At 44.6% G+C, this 15,247-nt stretch overlaps 1 protein-coding gene across 3 annotated transcripts in view; it reads right to left on the reverse strand.

Moving 5' to 3' along the window:
- Nucleotides 1-308: 308 nt before the first annotated feature.
- trak1a (trafficking protein, kinesin binding 1a) overlaps nt 309-15,247 on the reverse strand; it is a 34,763-nt gene continuing 19,824 nt past the window's right edge. For all 3 annotated transcript variants that reach the window (XM_070966101.1, XM_070966099.1, XM_070966100.1), the window contains 14 exons: nt 14,190-14,266; nt 13,020-13,136; nt 12,740-12,840; nt 12,239-12,347; nt 11,912-11,990; nt 11,656-11,786; nt 11,475-11,549; nt 11,043-11,180; nt 10,879-10,955; nt 10,528-10,761; nt 9,958-10,286; nt 7,361-7,840; nt 5,788-5,890; nt 309-4,189 (listed from right to left, as the gene is read on the reverse strand). In XM_070966101.1, coding sequence (XP_070822202.1) covers nt 3,127-4,189; nt 5,788-5,890; nt 7,361-7,840; nt 9,958-10,286; nt 10,528-10,761; nt 10,879-10,955; nt 11,043-11,180; nt 11,475-11,549; nt 11,656-11,786; nt 11,912-11,990; nt 12,239-12,347; nt 12,740-12,840; nt 13,020-13,136; nt 14,190-14,240 — 3,087 coding nt within the window. In that variant the 5' untranslated portion in view covers nt 14,241-14,266 and the 3' untranslated portion in view covers nt 309-3,126. The remainder of the gene's footprint in view (nt 4,190-5,787; nt 5,891-7,360; nt 7,841-9,957; nt 10,287-10,527; nt 10,762-10,878; nt 10,956-11,042; nt 11,181-11,474; nt 11,550-11,655; nt 11,787-11,911; nt 11,991-12,238; nt 12,348-12,739; nt 12,841-13,019; nt 13,137-14,189; nt 14,267-15,247) is intronic.

Here is a 15,247-nt window from a genome sequence, read left to right on the forward strand (position 1 = left end):
TTTTCTGTTGCATTTGTTTACTGTGTTTGTGTGTTTTTGGCTTTGTGTCATTCCTGTGTTTGTGGCGTGTTTGCCCTTGTCGGCCACCGTAGATTTTGCATACATTTGCCATATTGCGGTATATGAAGGAAAATAATTCTTGTTGATGTGACACTGATATTCACCATATCACCCAGCCTTGTTAGTAGGAGTACTTTATCGTGGTTGGCCATGGTCACCACCGTTGAACCAGGACATAAATAAAATTAGCAAAACTTCAACTGGGCTGCAGAGAATGGCATTAATCTATGATGAATAAGGCAAACGAGTCACTCTTTCTATATGCATCTTTATTGACAGTACAGCCTGTTCTGTAGAATAGAACACTTCAGACCCTGAACACAAAAGTTTCTTTCCTTATTTACTAAAAATAAACAACTTCATTTCATGTGTTTTGTTCTACTGTTACAGTTTCTCTTTTAGAAGAAAGAAAGACTTTTAAGAAAAAAGTTAGCAGAACTATATGTGTTGCATACATTTACAATGTAATAATCGTACCCCTTCTGAGGTTAACACAAACCGATACAGATAAATCAACATACTGTACACAAATATATGGCCCGACAGCAGGATTACTGTTTGTAATAACTTACATTCAGATGATTCAATCGACACACAAAAAACAAGACACACCACCTCCTTCAGTCTTAGCACTTAGTATCATTCTGAAACACTGTAAATAGTTTTTTTGTCTCCCAAATCTACCAGCGTTATGAAGTAATGGTTTTGAATGGAAATGTGTCTGTGAAGCCAGAGAAATGTTTATCAGTTGACCATAATAACATAACCTGTCCAGTGAACGTTTCAGAATGTTCAAATATAAATACAATCTGCAGAAGTCCTCCACTTAAACAGGTACAACGTACATTCAGCTCTACGCGTGCTTCTAATAAACAAAGTATTCAATAAATATATTTAATGGTTATTCATCTCCCACTCCATAACATTGCTAGTTTAACCCCTTAATCATTAAGGATTTCATCAAATCACTGCCAGCGTCAGAGCCAGCCATTTCCATTCATTCACGGTCAGTCAGACGAGCAGTCAGCGGCCCAGTCTCAGTGTCCTACTTCAGACGAGGATTGAAATCTGTATGAGGCAGAGGCGTTTCTGTTAAGTCATGTCTAATATACAGACAGAGCACGAGAGGTCTGATGGACACTGGACTCTCACTCTTACCAACATTTGGATGTTTCCAGTCACTCCTTTTACAGTTACAGTACATTCACAAGCGTACACGTTTCATAATGCCTAATATTGCTATTTTTCCACCCACACTCTTGATTTTGAAAAAACAAAAAACTATATATGGTGTCAGTGTGTACATTACGCATGTTTCAGGTTAACGTTGGCAACATGGGGGGAAAAAAAGCCAAATTGTGATAACTGTTTTGCAAACAGATGTGCTTCAGTTGTGTGTTGCTGGGGCCCCACCCACTCTTTATGAAGGTGCAACTTTGGCTTGGAGTGACGCTCGGGTGCAGCAGAGCCCGTCACAGACTTCACTCTCTGGTGTTCCAGCTGCCGTCCCGCATTAGGAGGTCATTGATTTCATCACTCTACACTTTTTCCTGCAGGTCCACCTCTTGTTTTCTGCAGTCACAGTGTCTTAACAGGTGTCTGTACACCTGGATTACTCTTTGTGTGCTACGTGACCCTGTGGATTACAAATGAAGGGAAGGCTTCACCCAAGCTCAAAAACAGAGAGCCAGAAATAGATAAAAATGAGCGTGTGAGGGGACTGTCAGCAGGTTCAGCTGCAAATACATGAATATGCACACTGATTTACTCTCTGCTGCATTCAAATGATAAAGTAATCAAGATACAGTATGTCAGATGTTTTCAGGCACATAAGAACAGTAAGTCACAGCAGGATGACACATTAAAGCCACAATCTGGATTATTTTTGAAACTACAGATTACAAACGTACAGAGGGGGGAAAAGAGCTGCTGGTAGAAAACAATCTCCAGTGCCAACATCATAATTTCCATTTTACTCCAGTGCAATACAATGCAGACACAAAGTGAAGGCTTAAGAATACCACAGCGGTCTGAATAAAAGATGACAGTGTTGTACACTTAGAATCAAATCAAATGAACCATATTTGAATGAGTTTCTGCATTTGATGAAAAATACAGTACAATATGGTTAAAAAAAGTAAAATTTAAAAATCTTTTAGCCTCTGGTAGTTGGCTAGCCCCATTCAGGACTAGCGGCCATCTTTAATATAGCTGTAGTTTTACAGTGGGAGAGATTTATTTTTTCTACATCTCTCTTCCTGGTTGGCACTGACATGATGCTCTCTGTCCTTGGCCCCGTCACATGGTACCATGGACTGAACACTGTGAGGTGCGTCCTTTCAACAGACCTGTCGTTTGTGATCGTCTTTTATGGGGAAAATGCTTTCGGGAGGTTTTTGTGTTGACGGCAGTGCTTCGAACAACTCATGACACAGCACTTTCCTAAAGTAACATTTCCTGTAGTGAGCGTAGTTTTGTGTAGTCCTGGAACATAGCACAAGGTAAAAAACAATCCTACATTCAGGCCAGAACCGTACATTTAAATTCTTTTTTTAATCAGCAGTGTACTCATTCAGCTGCAGAAGGAAAATGAGAATAAAAGAGGGCTGTGGAAAAGCTCTGCTGCACTTTCACCAGACTGGGCCTTTTACTTGATACTATATATGACACGGTATATTGCATATACATCTTATACAATATACAGGTACAGCGGACAGTGAGGAAGGCAACTCACTCCATCATGGTTAGTCTGGTCTGAGTATGAGTATAACACAGTGTAACAGTGTCAGCCACTATTGGTTTATTCACCACCATTTCCTTCAGTTACATTGATCAGACTGATCATTTCAGTAAATCCTCTGGAGTGTGGACTGCTTAGGAAAGATGACTTATTGTTTATGTTCAGCTGAGTCTGTAGGACTGTATTGTTCTTCAGTGTAGCTGCGTGATCTGAACTCCACCACTGAAGGATGACTTCTATATAGTTATGATGTGTATTTGGTTTTGGAGATGAACTTGTATGTGTGGGTTCATATGTCTGTGTAATCATATCGTGTGTGTGTGTTGTTATGTCCTTGTTTCATCAATGCTGCGATGGTCATAGCTTGTTGAATCCTGCAGTCCGTCCTCTGGCCTGGTGTGTCTCTGTATTATCGTCTGTGGTGTGACTGTTTCCAGTGCATGTAGTGTCTGTGGTATGTGTATGGCCTTTGTGACCAGTGTGTGATTTGCTTGCATTTTGCCCATTTCCTGTGTGTGTACTGCATGCTGGGGATGTGGGGCTTGCATTGTGTGTGGTATGAGTATCTCTGTGCTGGGGGGCCCTCCTGGGTCTTTCATGGCCATACTGGCTCCTACCATGGCAGGATAGCTTCGATTCCTCCTCAGCCCTGCATTCAAACCTGGAAGCCCCCCGCCAAGGGCACTGTTGCCCAGTCCAACAGATCCAAAGGGGGCTAATAGAGTACTCCCAGATGAAACAGAAGCAGCGTGAGGGGGGAGGGTGCGGAAACATTTCAGTTTGTCCACAAGTCGCAGCTTAAGCACGTCATCATCTGTTTGCCCCCCTCGCTCCCTCTCTGCCTCCCCCAGCACTTCCCTCAGAATGGTACGAGCTGGCTTAGAGGCGAGGAAGGTGTCATAAAATGGTGGATCTTCATTGGAAGGGCTGAACTGAAATACCGGGCAGGTGCTGGTAGAGGAGGCGGATTTGGAACGAGGGGAGTTGGGCGGGGTGGAGGGCTGGAGGAGGAGGGTGTCTGGGCGTTTCACCAATCGTCTGGGTTCGGTGTCCCCTGGTGCGTTGCTGCTCTGCTGCACTTGCGCTCCTCCAGCGGGTGTAGAGGCGCCACTGGCATCAAACCCTCGGTCCCAGCTGTAGGGGTCATACACTGAGGCAGAAATCCCATGCTCCAGCAGGAGGCGCACCAGGCCTAGAGAAGTGCTGGTCGTCTTGGTGGAGTCCCTAAGGTTGGTGGAGGATTCAGCTAGTGAGAGGGAGAGGGAGAGGCGGCGTGGGGTGCAGCAGGGGGTGTAGGAAGGTGTAGGCGGGGCAGAGAAGGGTATGGGAGAGGAAATGGGGGTAGGGGAGCCAATGCAAGCACTGCTGTGGCAAGAGGCTAGAGCTGGGCTGGAGGTGGAGGAATTAAGGGAGAGAATGGGTGGAGAGAGGGATGAAGGAGGAGGAACAGGGAAATTTTGGGTGCAAGGAGCATGACAGACAGTATGGGTGCAGGGACAGACATGAGTAGACAACAGGAATCAAGTTTTAATACTTAGCTTTACGTGACAATTAAAATTATACAGACAGCACCCAAAATATTACCATGCAGGAATTCAAACCTTTTCCCATTTGGGCGACTGAGATTGTGCAGATATGGAGAGTTATTTCTGACCAGCAGCCCCGTTTTCTGGGACAAGTAACTCCACATATTTCAAATGAAAACCACAGTCAGGAGCATCAAGGCTTACAAACACAGTTTACACACATTAGACTATTAACCACACAATAAGTTAATTATTAGGGCCCTCATTATAAGCAGGTACACAGTGAAAAGTCCACTTACTGGTCTTCATTCAGCAAATGTCACATGACCTTTATCTGGTTTTTGGGTCAAATACAAGGTGGATGTCATAACGCCTCTCTTGATTCACAGCAAACCTTTGGCACTGGATGTGAATGATGTCCTCGGTTTTGGGTCCGCTGTTCAGACAGCTGCTGTTATCTGCATCAGTGGTTGGTTAAGCCTACGAGGACCCAGGACTAGACTTTTGGATGTACCAGCAGAGGGTTGACTGGTTTGTTGTAGATGCCGAATCTCTGGCATCCAATGCCAAAGGCTTGCCTTGTATTGAGACTGGGGTTACAATCTCCCCCCTGTATACGACCACTTGTTATCACCTGACCGAAGGTCCAGGTTAAGGTCACGTGATGACACCTGTGCTAGTTCCGTTCACTGAATGAAGATGCTGGGTGTGATTAAAAACTCTGAAACCTTGGAAGGAAGTGGACCTATTATTTCCACCATATTCTGCTCTCAAAGAGCCAGAATGAATGTCCTCTTCCAAATCCTGACAAAGTTAGATTTGACCAGTGACTGGAGTCACACCAGTGTGCCAGAAGCTGGATTGTTAGTTAGGAACATGTCGACGGGGAACATTAGAGGCAAACTCCTGATGTTATCTGCTTCGCACACACCCACAGTCTTTAGGAATGCACTTCCATGCATTGCCTCACCCCAGTGGGTGCGCTCAATGGGTCTGCTCTACTCCGGCCATGACAACCATATGATATAACTCCACTTCATCTTCCTCATCACTTGACCTGCCAAGGCCAATCAGACAGCAGGGACTTAGAGAGCATGAAGTCAGCCAGGTGCTGTGGCATCAAAGTAGCCATGATTCAAAATCTATGGGAGGGGAACAAGAGGGGAATTTGCTCCTTGGCTGAGAAGCAGCTGTTTGATTTATAGCACACAGTGGAGTTTTATTCAAGTCACACTATCAGGCAACCGTTACAGTAAGAAGTTCTTTTATGTACGGCTGCAGTAGCTCAGTCTCTCCTCTTAATGTGCCCTTTGGCAAAGTTTAATGCAAAAAGAAAGAAAATGGCCCCATCTTGTGTTCATAATGGTACACTACACTCAACTGTACACAATATTGGCACACATGTACATTTTAAAATCATACAGTAGCAATAAAAAGAAGTCAGGTGTTTAAGATGTTTACCTTTGGGACACAGAGGTCAGCTGATCAGAGGGGTGGAGAATCCTGCAGGTAGTGAAGGTGTATGTAGAGCTAGTATGGGACATACACTTCCCTGGAAAATTAACTACAGGAGGGAAGAAGAGAAGAAAGGAAGGATGTAAGTACTGAGACATAAGGTACCAAGTAACACTGTACACAATAAAGTGGAGAAGAACATAGGCCATGATCTTAGTATAAGCCCAAAGCAAAAGCCCCAGCATATTAGCTCCCCAAATTCTGAGGTAGTGAAGTGATGAAGGAGGTGTGCTGAGTCCATGAAACAGAAATGATCAGGTAAATCCAGGTTAATCAGATTCTCTCCAGTCATGAAAGAGACTGACTAAATATCCACAAAGTAAACCTGACATGTTCATTTTGAGAGATTCACCTTCATTATTTGTTAGTGTACGTTTGTACTGTAAGTTTAGGTCAGTGTTAAAGGATCGGTTCACAAGTTTTCAAGTCTGTCTTGAAACAATGGTCAGCACTCTTCTGTTTGAAATACACTGATGTGGTAAATGCAGGATTTTCATTTTTGTTAAAAAGGAATGTCTGAATAGAAACTAAGTTTGTAGGAAAAAGCGATTAATCTCTGCACTAATGAAGAGCACTGCGTGTGTGTCACTAAAGCATTATCTAAGAGTGCTTGCAGCCCTCTGAGAGTGTCATATTTGGTTTAGGCATGAGGAGTGAGATTGGTTATGGGCTTAACAATAAGAGAGTAAGCCAATCAGAGGCAGAGCAGGGTGGGTCTTGCCAAGAAAAGCAATGGGATCCATAATAACATGTATGAAGCTGCAGGTCAACTCCAATATTAACCAGCCGTGGGTGTCATGAGTTCATGTGACTTGGACAGCTGCACTAATAACACCGGATAGACACACAGGCATAGGCCATAGGCACTTATTATGTGCCCACATACTGGACCCAAGCCATGATATTCAGCACGCATGTGTTTGTGTTGTACACTGGTGTATTAACGCTTTGACTGCTGGAAGAAGTTGGTGCCAAAATATTTTCTGAATGAAATTTCTAAGAATTACACCAAAACAAGAAAAATGCCTGTGCTGCAGGCCACTAGTGACAGATTGAGATCATGGGAGTCCTGTGAGAATAATAAGACATCCTGAAGTTACAGACTTCAGGTGATGTGCTGCAGAGGACAGGCATCACACAGATTAAAAAAGAAGTATGATTGGTTAAAATAAAGCAAAGTGTGGCAGTGAAAGAAAGTATGAAACGAGAAGGAAGATGTAAACTGAACTCAAGTAAGGAACAAAAACAAAAAAAAAACATGTACTCTGTTCTGATGGGGTTCGATGGCTGCACACACAAGGACTGCCGGTGGGACGGGTGGGTGTAAGGGTGTGTGCACGTGAGCGTGATCGTGCAGGAGGGGACGTCGCAGTGGGGTTGTGAGATGTCCTGTGAAAGCCTTCGCTAACCCCTCACCCTCCCACCCTTCCTCTTCACCCCCCTCCCCTTTATCCCTATGCTCCAGGGTTACAAGGGATGGTGGATGCAGTGCAGTGACCTCAGCTAAGTGCGCCCTCACCAGGCATACGGTCCAATGTGGCGGGCTGTAAGGCCTGGAGCTCCTTGAGGTCCACGTGCCCATTCATCTCAGAGGAAGTGGGGAGAGGAGAAGAAGAAGGGGAAGGTCTGGAGAAGGAAAGGGGCATGTTTGCAACATGTCCATCTATTACTGGAATCACTTCTCTAGCCTTGCACGTTTCTCCTTGCAGTGTCTCCGGCTGGCCGTCGACATCATCGTCTCTGTTTTTGTTGCAGCAGACAGAGGGAGAAGAGGTAGAGCGAGGCAGATCCATGGGAGCAGTGCTCTCTCCCGACAAGCCAGTGAATGAGTCACACGAAAGTTCGTCCTCTTCCGGCTGGTCCAGCTGCCAGCCGTCTTCCTGTTCTTGCTCGTGCGCTAAAGTGCGGAAGCCCTTCGTGACCACGCCGGGCCGATGATCCAGCAGAGCACCCATGTGGGGCTGAGCCAACTGCTGCCATGCATGGAGAGTAGCAGAGCCTGGAGGAAAAGTCAGAGGAAGACTCGTGTTATCTACAGCTGCTCTTTGCCTCAAAATGCAGCTCACCAAATTTTTACCTTATCTTTACTTTGGAGTCTGTGGCGAATGCATCCAAAAACACAGCACTGCTCTGATGTAAGCACACTGACATGATTCATGAATCCGTTCAGTAAATGTCATTTCTATGTTTAAATGTCCATAAATAGATCAAAATATACTTTAGTTGTTTACTGACAGACGCTGTGTGTGGACAGATGCAAACACAGGCAAGCAGATAGTAGGGACACACACACACACACACACACACACACACACACACACACACACACACACACACACACACACACACACACACACACACACACACACACACACACAATTCTACATAAAATCGACCACACAATCCATGTCCCATATACTGTACATGTACTTACACAGACAGGACAGACAGGCTTATTCTGAGATTAATATTTCTTCATGCAGCACATACAGACTGTCACACATACTGCAGTGACTGCAACTGACACGCAGCAGCAGGCAGTGTCTCTCTGTTTCAGTGTCCTTGCAGCTAGTAAACTGTCTCATTTCAAGTCCAATGAGTGGTTGTTTTCTTATGACACATGAGGGGCCTCTGAGAGGTCAGTACACTAATGAACAGAAAAGAATGAGAGAAGAGGGAAGGTGAGAAAACTAGTGAGAGTTTATTCAAGAAATCATCAACTAAAAGTTGAACAGATAAAGTAAAGTGCAGGTAAAGACAAGACAAAACCAAAAAAGAAAAAAGGCGAACAGAGGAGTGAAAGGGATGGACAGTACATATGAACACATGGACTGACAGCAGCCGCAATTATTAAAGATAATTACGAAGGCAGAACACTGTCATGCAAGTAATTTGAAGTTACGGACAAATAAATAACATAACCATCATTAGACTTGAAATTAAACATTGCTACATGTTTACTGTCAATGAAATGGCAACATGTCCTTTCACTTAAGAAGCAAAAGGACATGTCAGCATTTCACATGTTCATGTTTTTGCCTTTTACTTTAAGCTCATGACCTGGTGTCCCGATGGTACCTTTCACAGTGCAACCATGCAGCTGAGTTTGAACACTAGGTGGTGCCACAGAGCAGGAAATACCTCTGACACCAATCCCTTTGGGGAGGACAAACATTGTGAAGTGGTAAATACTCTACAGGCTGCAAATTGTACATATGCTGCTGTTGCTTGATTGGCCATCAAAGTTCAGATACAGGGAGAAAACTGTATCGGCACTGCTCTCAGCTGCTCTGTATCTATAGCAGGATCATTGTGTAGATAAATATCTGACAGCAAATATATGAACAATTCAACTCTACAAACTCCACAATCTATACAGTGTGGAAATAAATAATTATAGCACATTCATACTGACTCACTCACTGCAAAAAAAAAACAAACAAAAAACTGTAAAGTGCTCACCATTTGTGATGTACTGGGATAAATGTAACACTGGTAACATGCAATTTTTGCCATTCTAGTACACATTTTTATACCTTTGGAATCTCTCCAATGTAAGAAAAATGCACAAATCTGTATCTAAAATAATAAGGGGTGCTAAAGGTTTTTTTTGCCAAAGTATACCCTTCAAACAGCAGCACACAGCAGGCTGGATGGTGCTCTATACTTCAAACCAGCAGCGCGCTCGTGTGTGTCTGAAGTAAAAGGAGTGCTGCAGATTTAAACTGCCCTCCTGTTCCTCCAGCACCTCCAGCAGGCCTGTGACTAAAGCCAGCGGAGCTCTGAGGTGAGGCTGTGAGCTTGGCCGGCTGCTCAGCTCCAACAAACTGGAGCTCCTCTGCAGGTTCTTAGGAGCCTGTGAGGCACTCAGGCAGATTTTGGATGGACTGTGGTTGTGAAAAATCAGATACTGCTTCTGCTGCTGCTTTTGAAGGGCTTTCCTCTGGTTCTGTGATTGGGTCGGACTCATCTCAGTATAACCTCGAGGAGTATGTAGAAATGTACGGTTTGAATTTCTCTGTTTTTGATTCTGTTGATGTTTGGGAACACTTCGGCGTTCATTGTGCACAGCATTCGGAGGATTGGAGGACTTGTGTCTCTGAGAAGAATAGTCACCTTCTAGCGGCTTTACAATCTGCAGCTTCTCTGGCAGGTAGGATTTCGTTGTGAACGAGTATCCCGACCAGACGCTTCCGAGAGAGGGATGCGAGCACAGCGACAACAGGCTCTCCGTCGGCGTCCCCAGGCCTCCGCTGCTCCCTCCGCATCCTTTTTCTTCCTCTTTGGCCAGGTAAGCCAGCTTCCTCTCCCTCTCCTCCTCGAAGAAGCGTTTCTCTGAGAGGTAGTTGTCACGGCGGAGGGACAGACGCCGCAGGGCTGCCTCCAGATCCTTGCTACCTGGGGTCCCCGGGGTGCCAGGGGGCCGCTTGTTGGAGTCCTCTGACCTGGGGAGGGGGACATAGTTGACAATGTTGCTTTTCAGTGAAGATTTTTAAAAGCTGAATATCTCTTTCTCAGTTCTGTTATTTTGGAAAGCCCAGTTGATAGCCTGAGTGGCATCCCTTCAGGAACTGGAGAAAATGAAGAAGACACAGGAAATAAACAGCAAAGAAAGAACTAAACAACAGAAAATTAGATCCAAACAGAGCCAAAGACTGAAGAGGGACAGAGTGGGTCTGTCCGTACCCATCGCCTGGACTCTCCAGGATACTGCTGCTCCTGTTGTCCAGGATCATCCCGCTTCCCATGTCGCTACCATAGTTGGAGTGCGGTGTGCCCACCCTGCTGGAGCGCTGTGAGGTGAGGCATGATGTCTGATTGGAGCCTGGGATGTTGAGGGGGGAGGGGGCTAGCGATGAACGCTGCTGGCGCATCAGGTTCAGGTTTTTCACCGTCTGGAACACTCGCTTTGGTTGCAGTCTGAGGGAACATGATCACATAAAAGTAGAGCTGAGGGTTTTAATGCATCAGTCCCAAACATTTCGCTATCCAAAACTCTTTATCTACGCTTTCTTTTGAAGCTGAGCCTGTTGGTACCTCTGCTCCTCTACGTCTGGATCATCCATCTGAAGTTCCTTCCTCATGGTGCCCTCTATTTCTGCTGCCAGAGAGTCCTGAAGGGGAAAAAAAGGGATTTTGTAGCTGCTGGGATCGTGGATGTGCTGTGATGGTGACAGACACGTTCATGAATCTGAGCTCACCATCGGGAACAGACCCAGAGAATGGAAACGCCTGGGGGTGCTTAGTGGTAGAGTTTTATTCCTCAGGTTCTTCAGCTCCTCCTGAGCCTCGTGAAGCATCTCCATGCACTCTGCATACTTATCTTGTAACTCTCGCAGCTGGAGGAAGGGAAGAGAAAGAGCAGGAGAGACGAGAAGAAATTGCGAAATAAATAAACAAACTTTGACAACTTGCATGTGTAGTTCTGTCTTCATGAATCTCAAGCACTCTGTGATGTAGTTTTTAGCTCTGGTGGGTTATATTGATATTGTACGTAGTACCACAAGTCTCAAATCATTAAAAATACCCTGTAAACTGCTCCAGAGCCGTTACACATAATACTAAAAAACAGGCTCTTCTGCCAACATGTTTGTTGGTGGGAGCCGCGGTTAGCAGGTTGTGGATTGCCTAACCTCAGCAGTGAGCTGCCGCTGGGCGTCCTTGGCTGCACCCAGGTGCTGAGTCAGCTCCTCATTTTCCACGGCATACTACAAACACGGCAGACAAAAACAGAAATAAAAACACTTTGCTGCATTGCATGAGTAAGACAAACACACAGTAGATATCATAACACTGACACCGGGTGGCTCATACCAGCTTGGCCTTCTTCTGGAGGTCTACTATCTGAGAGAGGAGGTGCGTGATCTCCTCCTGCTGCCTGGAGGCGTCATCACTCTTCCTGGCCAGCTCTTCAGCCAGAGAGGAAATCTGCAGGTTGGAATTACCTGGAAGCAGCAACGGGAGTCAAAAGTGAGTGCCAAAAAGCCCTGCCTCACTTCCTCTCCAGTTAGAAAGAGGTGAACAGATCACACACAGAGCATCATATGATTCCAGTCAGTCCAGTACTCACGTAGTTCTTTGACGCAGTCATTGACAAGTTGCTGCTCTTTTTCCTCATAGGAGATAGTTTCTGTCTCCAAATGACTGGCCTGAAAAAACAGACTTTACTGATCACACTGTAGGCAGTACTAATCATCCAAGTAAGTCATTTCTCTCAAAAGATAACCAGAAGGTCACCCTCAGACCTTTCTAATGAAAGCCAACAGTACTGCAAACAATATCTATGTGCGATGTATGTTAATGTACTTTAATAAATAATGCATGCAAGATTTACTTAAATCGGTAAAATATACACTGCAGTGAATTAACTATTTATAAAAACACTGCCCATGTGTACCTCAGATCGCAGTGATTTGTTTTCTTCCTCCAGATCCTTGAGTTTCTTCTGCAAGGAGTCCAGGGGGAAAAAGGTGGGCGTTGACACATTGGTTTCACGGGGACGCACACTGCAAACACACATGAAAGAGAAACGTGAACCAGCAGGTCAGTCAGTCAGTCAGTCAGTCAGTCATCCATCCATCCATCCATCCATCCATCCATCCATCCATCCATCCATCCAAGTCCACTACTCTCACATTTAAATTCTTCACACACACACAGAAATAGAGATTTATTACAAGGGCAATCAAAAATAATGTTCTAATAAAAGAAAAAAAGCTCAGGAAATGTCATTATCAGCTGTCTAAAATGATGCCACATGCTCTCACATCAGCTTATGAAGCTTAGACTGTCTTAAATGATGAGTGCTAGTTTGCACTGGACTTGAATTTCAGTGCAGAACTACACTGCATAGTATTTTATGCAGAAGGAGAGAAGAGGTGAGTGAGAGGAGACTTACGGTGTGGAGGTGGTGGACTCCCCCTCACTCTCATCAGCAGCGTTGGTGTAGAACTGTAACAGCTCATCTTTCATGGACAAGTCATGACGCAACTGAGACACCTGCGTGTGGAAAAAGACAGGGAGACATGGAGAGAGAGGGTGATTATAACAATGATTTTGCACTCAGACATGCCCCGCCACCAGTATGGTCCTTCAAAATAAGACATATATATACTTTAATTCTAAAGACATTTCCCAAACACGGTCACAGTTGATCACCAAATACAGAAGCTTTGTACCTCCTCTCGTACGTGTTCCACTTGCTCCTCCAGCAGTTCGTTCCTCTCACTGAGAGCTTTGTTTTTCTTCAGCAGCGACTGTCCGATGCGAGCTGCCAGCTCCAAGTCACGCTCTTTCTGCACTGACACAAAGCTCCATTTAGTGTTTCAATCAGGTGAAAACGTTACAGACAGTAAAGGAATAATGCGCTTATTTGCTGTCTTGATGCAAGTTCAGAAGAGATGAGAAGACTGGCAGAGCCAAGCTAACAGTTGCCTGTATGCTAAGCTAACTGCCTGCTAGCTCCCACTTCATAATCAGGAATCAGGAATAAATATGAGAGCAGTATTGCTCTTTTCATCTAACTCTCTCCAAGAAAGCGAAAGAGTCTGATTCCCAAGCTGCAGTTCCTTTAAAAAGGATGGCAGTGCAAATATATCCTCTAAGAATAATGTGTGGGAAGGACACACGGCAATTTAAAACGTGAGGGTTGACTTAAATGCCTCAACCGTAAGGGAAAAGGTGCAATGAGAAGACAACAGAGGGTGACTGAAAGACAACCTAATGTCCAAGGACAACTGTAAAAAGGACACTTGATACCTCAGCCTGTTATTGCCCACAAACACTCCCACCACTGAACTATAATTAAAAGCGTGTTATGAACCTGTGACTGTTTTCAGTAGTCAGGCTGCAATCAATAACAATACTTCTGGTCTTAAAGTGCTACATGCTAATGTGCAAGATCCGGAGGTTCAGCATACTGTTACAAAACTCTCAATAGTGAATATTAATGCTTTGTCGAGCAAGGAGGTGAACTTTTCACAGTTATGGAGGTCAGTGATGTCTCACAGGGTGAAAACCGTTGTCCGGTCTGTCCGTTGATGGTATGACATCTCTGAATGCCATGTTTCGTCAGTAGCTGGATGGCTGGCTGGCTGTTGAATTTCATGATTCATTTAACAGTCCCACTTTTTATTTATGCAGAGGAAGCAGGCTGAGCACTGTGGTGACATCCTGCCTGACATAGATTTGAATATCAGCTGCAGAAACCAGTTTTATGATGCGGTGCCATCAAACCTGTGTTCAGACTATCCCATGATGACGTTTGACCAAAGCGGCTCACAGTCTGTGTACGCTGCTGTCCTTCACGTTTGTTCTGCTTTAACTGATTTTACTCGACATGATCTCACCTCCTCTAGTAGTCGAGTGACAGCATCAATGTCACTGTAGGTCTTCGTCATCTGGCCCACTCTGTCAGCACACAGTACTGCAGACACAAAGAAAAAGTCTCAACAGAAGAGCACAAATTAAGATTACTGAACAGTCAATGTCCTCAATAATAAATCACTCTCTCACACTCAGCTCTCCTTTACTCTTTTATTTACGACTATGAGGTGGCTGAGAATATGTCGCATGAGCTTACAGTGTATTTAGCTTACAGTGTATTTTCTCTATAATGTCTCTAGACTGCTAAATCCAATGGAAACAGCTCGGTTGTAAAAGGTTTTAAAAAGCATGACCCACCTCAACATTATGTAAGATTCTCAGATTTCACACTGTGAATCTGACAAGTGACACTCAAACTCAAATGGTGCCTCCCTGTTCTTCCTGCCATCTCCTTTCTTTTCCACTCTTTTCTTGTTCTTCGCTCAGGAATCAGATTATATTCCTAAGAAGCACACACCCACGTATTGCACCTGATACAGAGCCACCTATTCATTAACCTGCATGCCTTTTGATTCAAGGTCATTATCAGCTCCTGAAAGAAGTGTGCACCTCAGAGGTCAAAATCCAAGCAGGGTCTCGCCGACAGAAGACATCACATACGACTACGTGACATAACATTCTGACAAAAACAACAGTACTATGATGTCTGCTCCTGGAGAGCGTTGTTTTCCTTTGCTTACATTGTTTTCTGAAGTTACATTTCCATTTCCATGCATGTAGATCAAATGTCTTGTGTGGATTATCTCCACAGCATGAGGATGTTAATTTTCGGACAGTCTTGTTAGTCACTTTTAACGCTGTCGGTTGGAGAGAGGTGTGTGACATTACATTGTGTGGATGTGTTACGCCAGCAGACGCAGCAGGATAATATGATGCACGCTATTGCAACACAGAACAGCTGAACTATTTCATCTTCCACACAGATCATTTCACTGTAGCAGGACAAATGTCGTTATCAGGCATCTGTACAACAGTGCTCACTCAGAGGCCTCTCAGGATGCAAAACAGAGCTGGCCAATGC

The sequence above is a fragment of the Chaetodon trifascialis genome, chromosome 7 (genome assembly GCF_039877785.1).
Source record: "Chaetodon trifascialis isolate fChaTrf1 chromosome 7, fChaTrf1.hap1, whole genome shotgun sequence".
NCBI lineage: Eukaryota > Metazoa > Chordata > Actinopteri > Chaetodontiformes > Chaetodontidae > Chaetodon > Chaetodon trifascialis.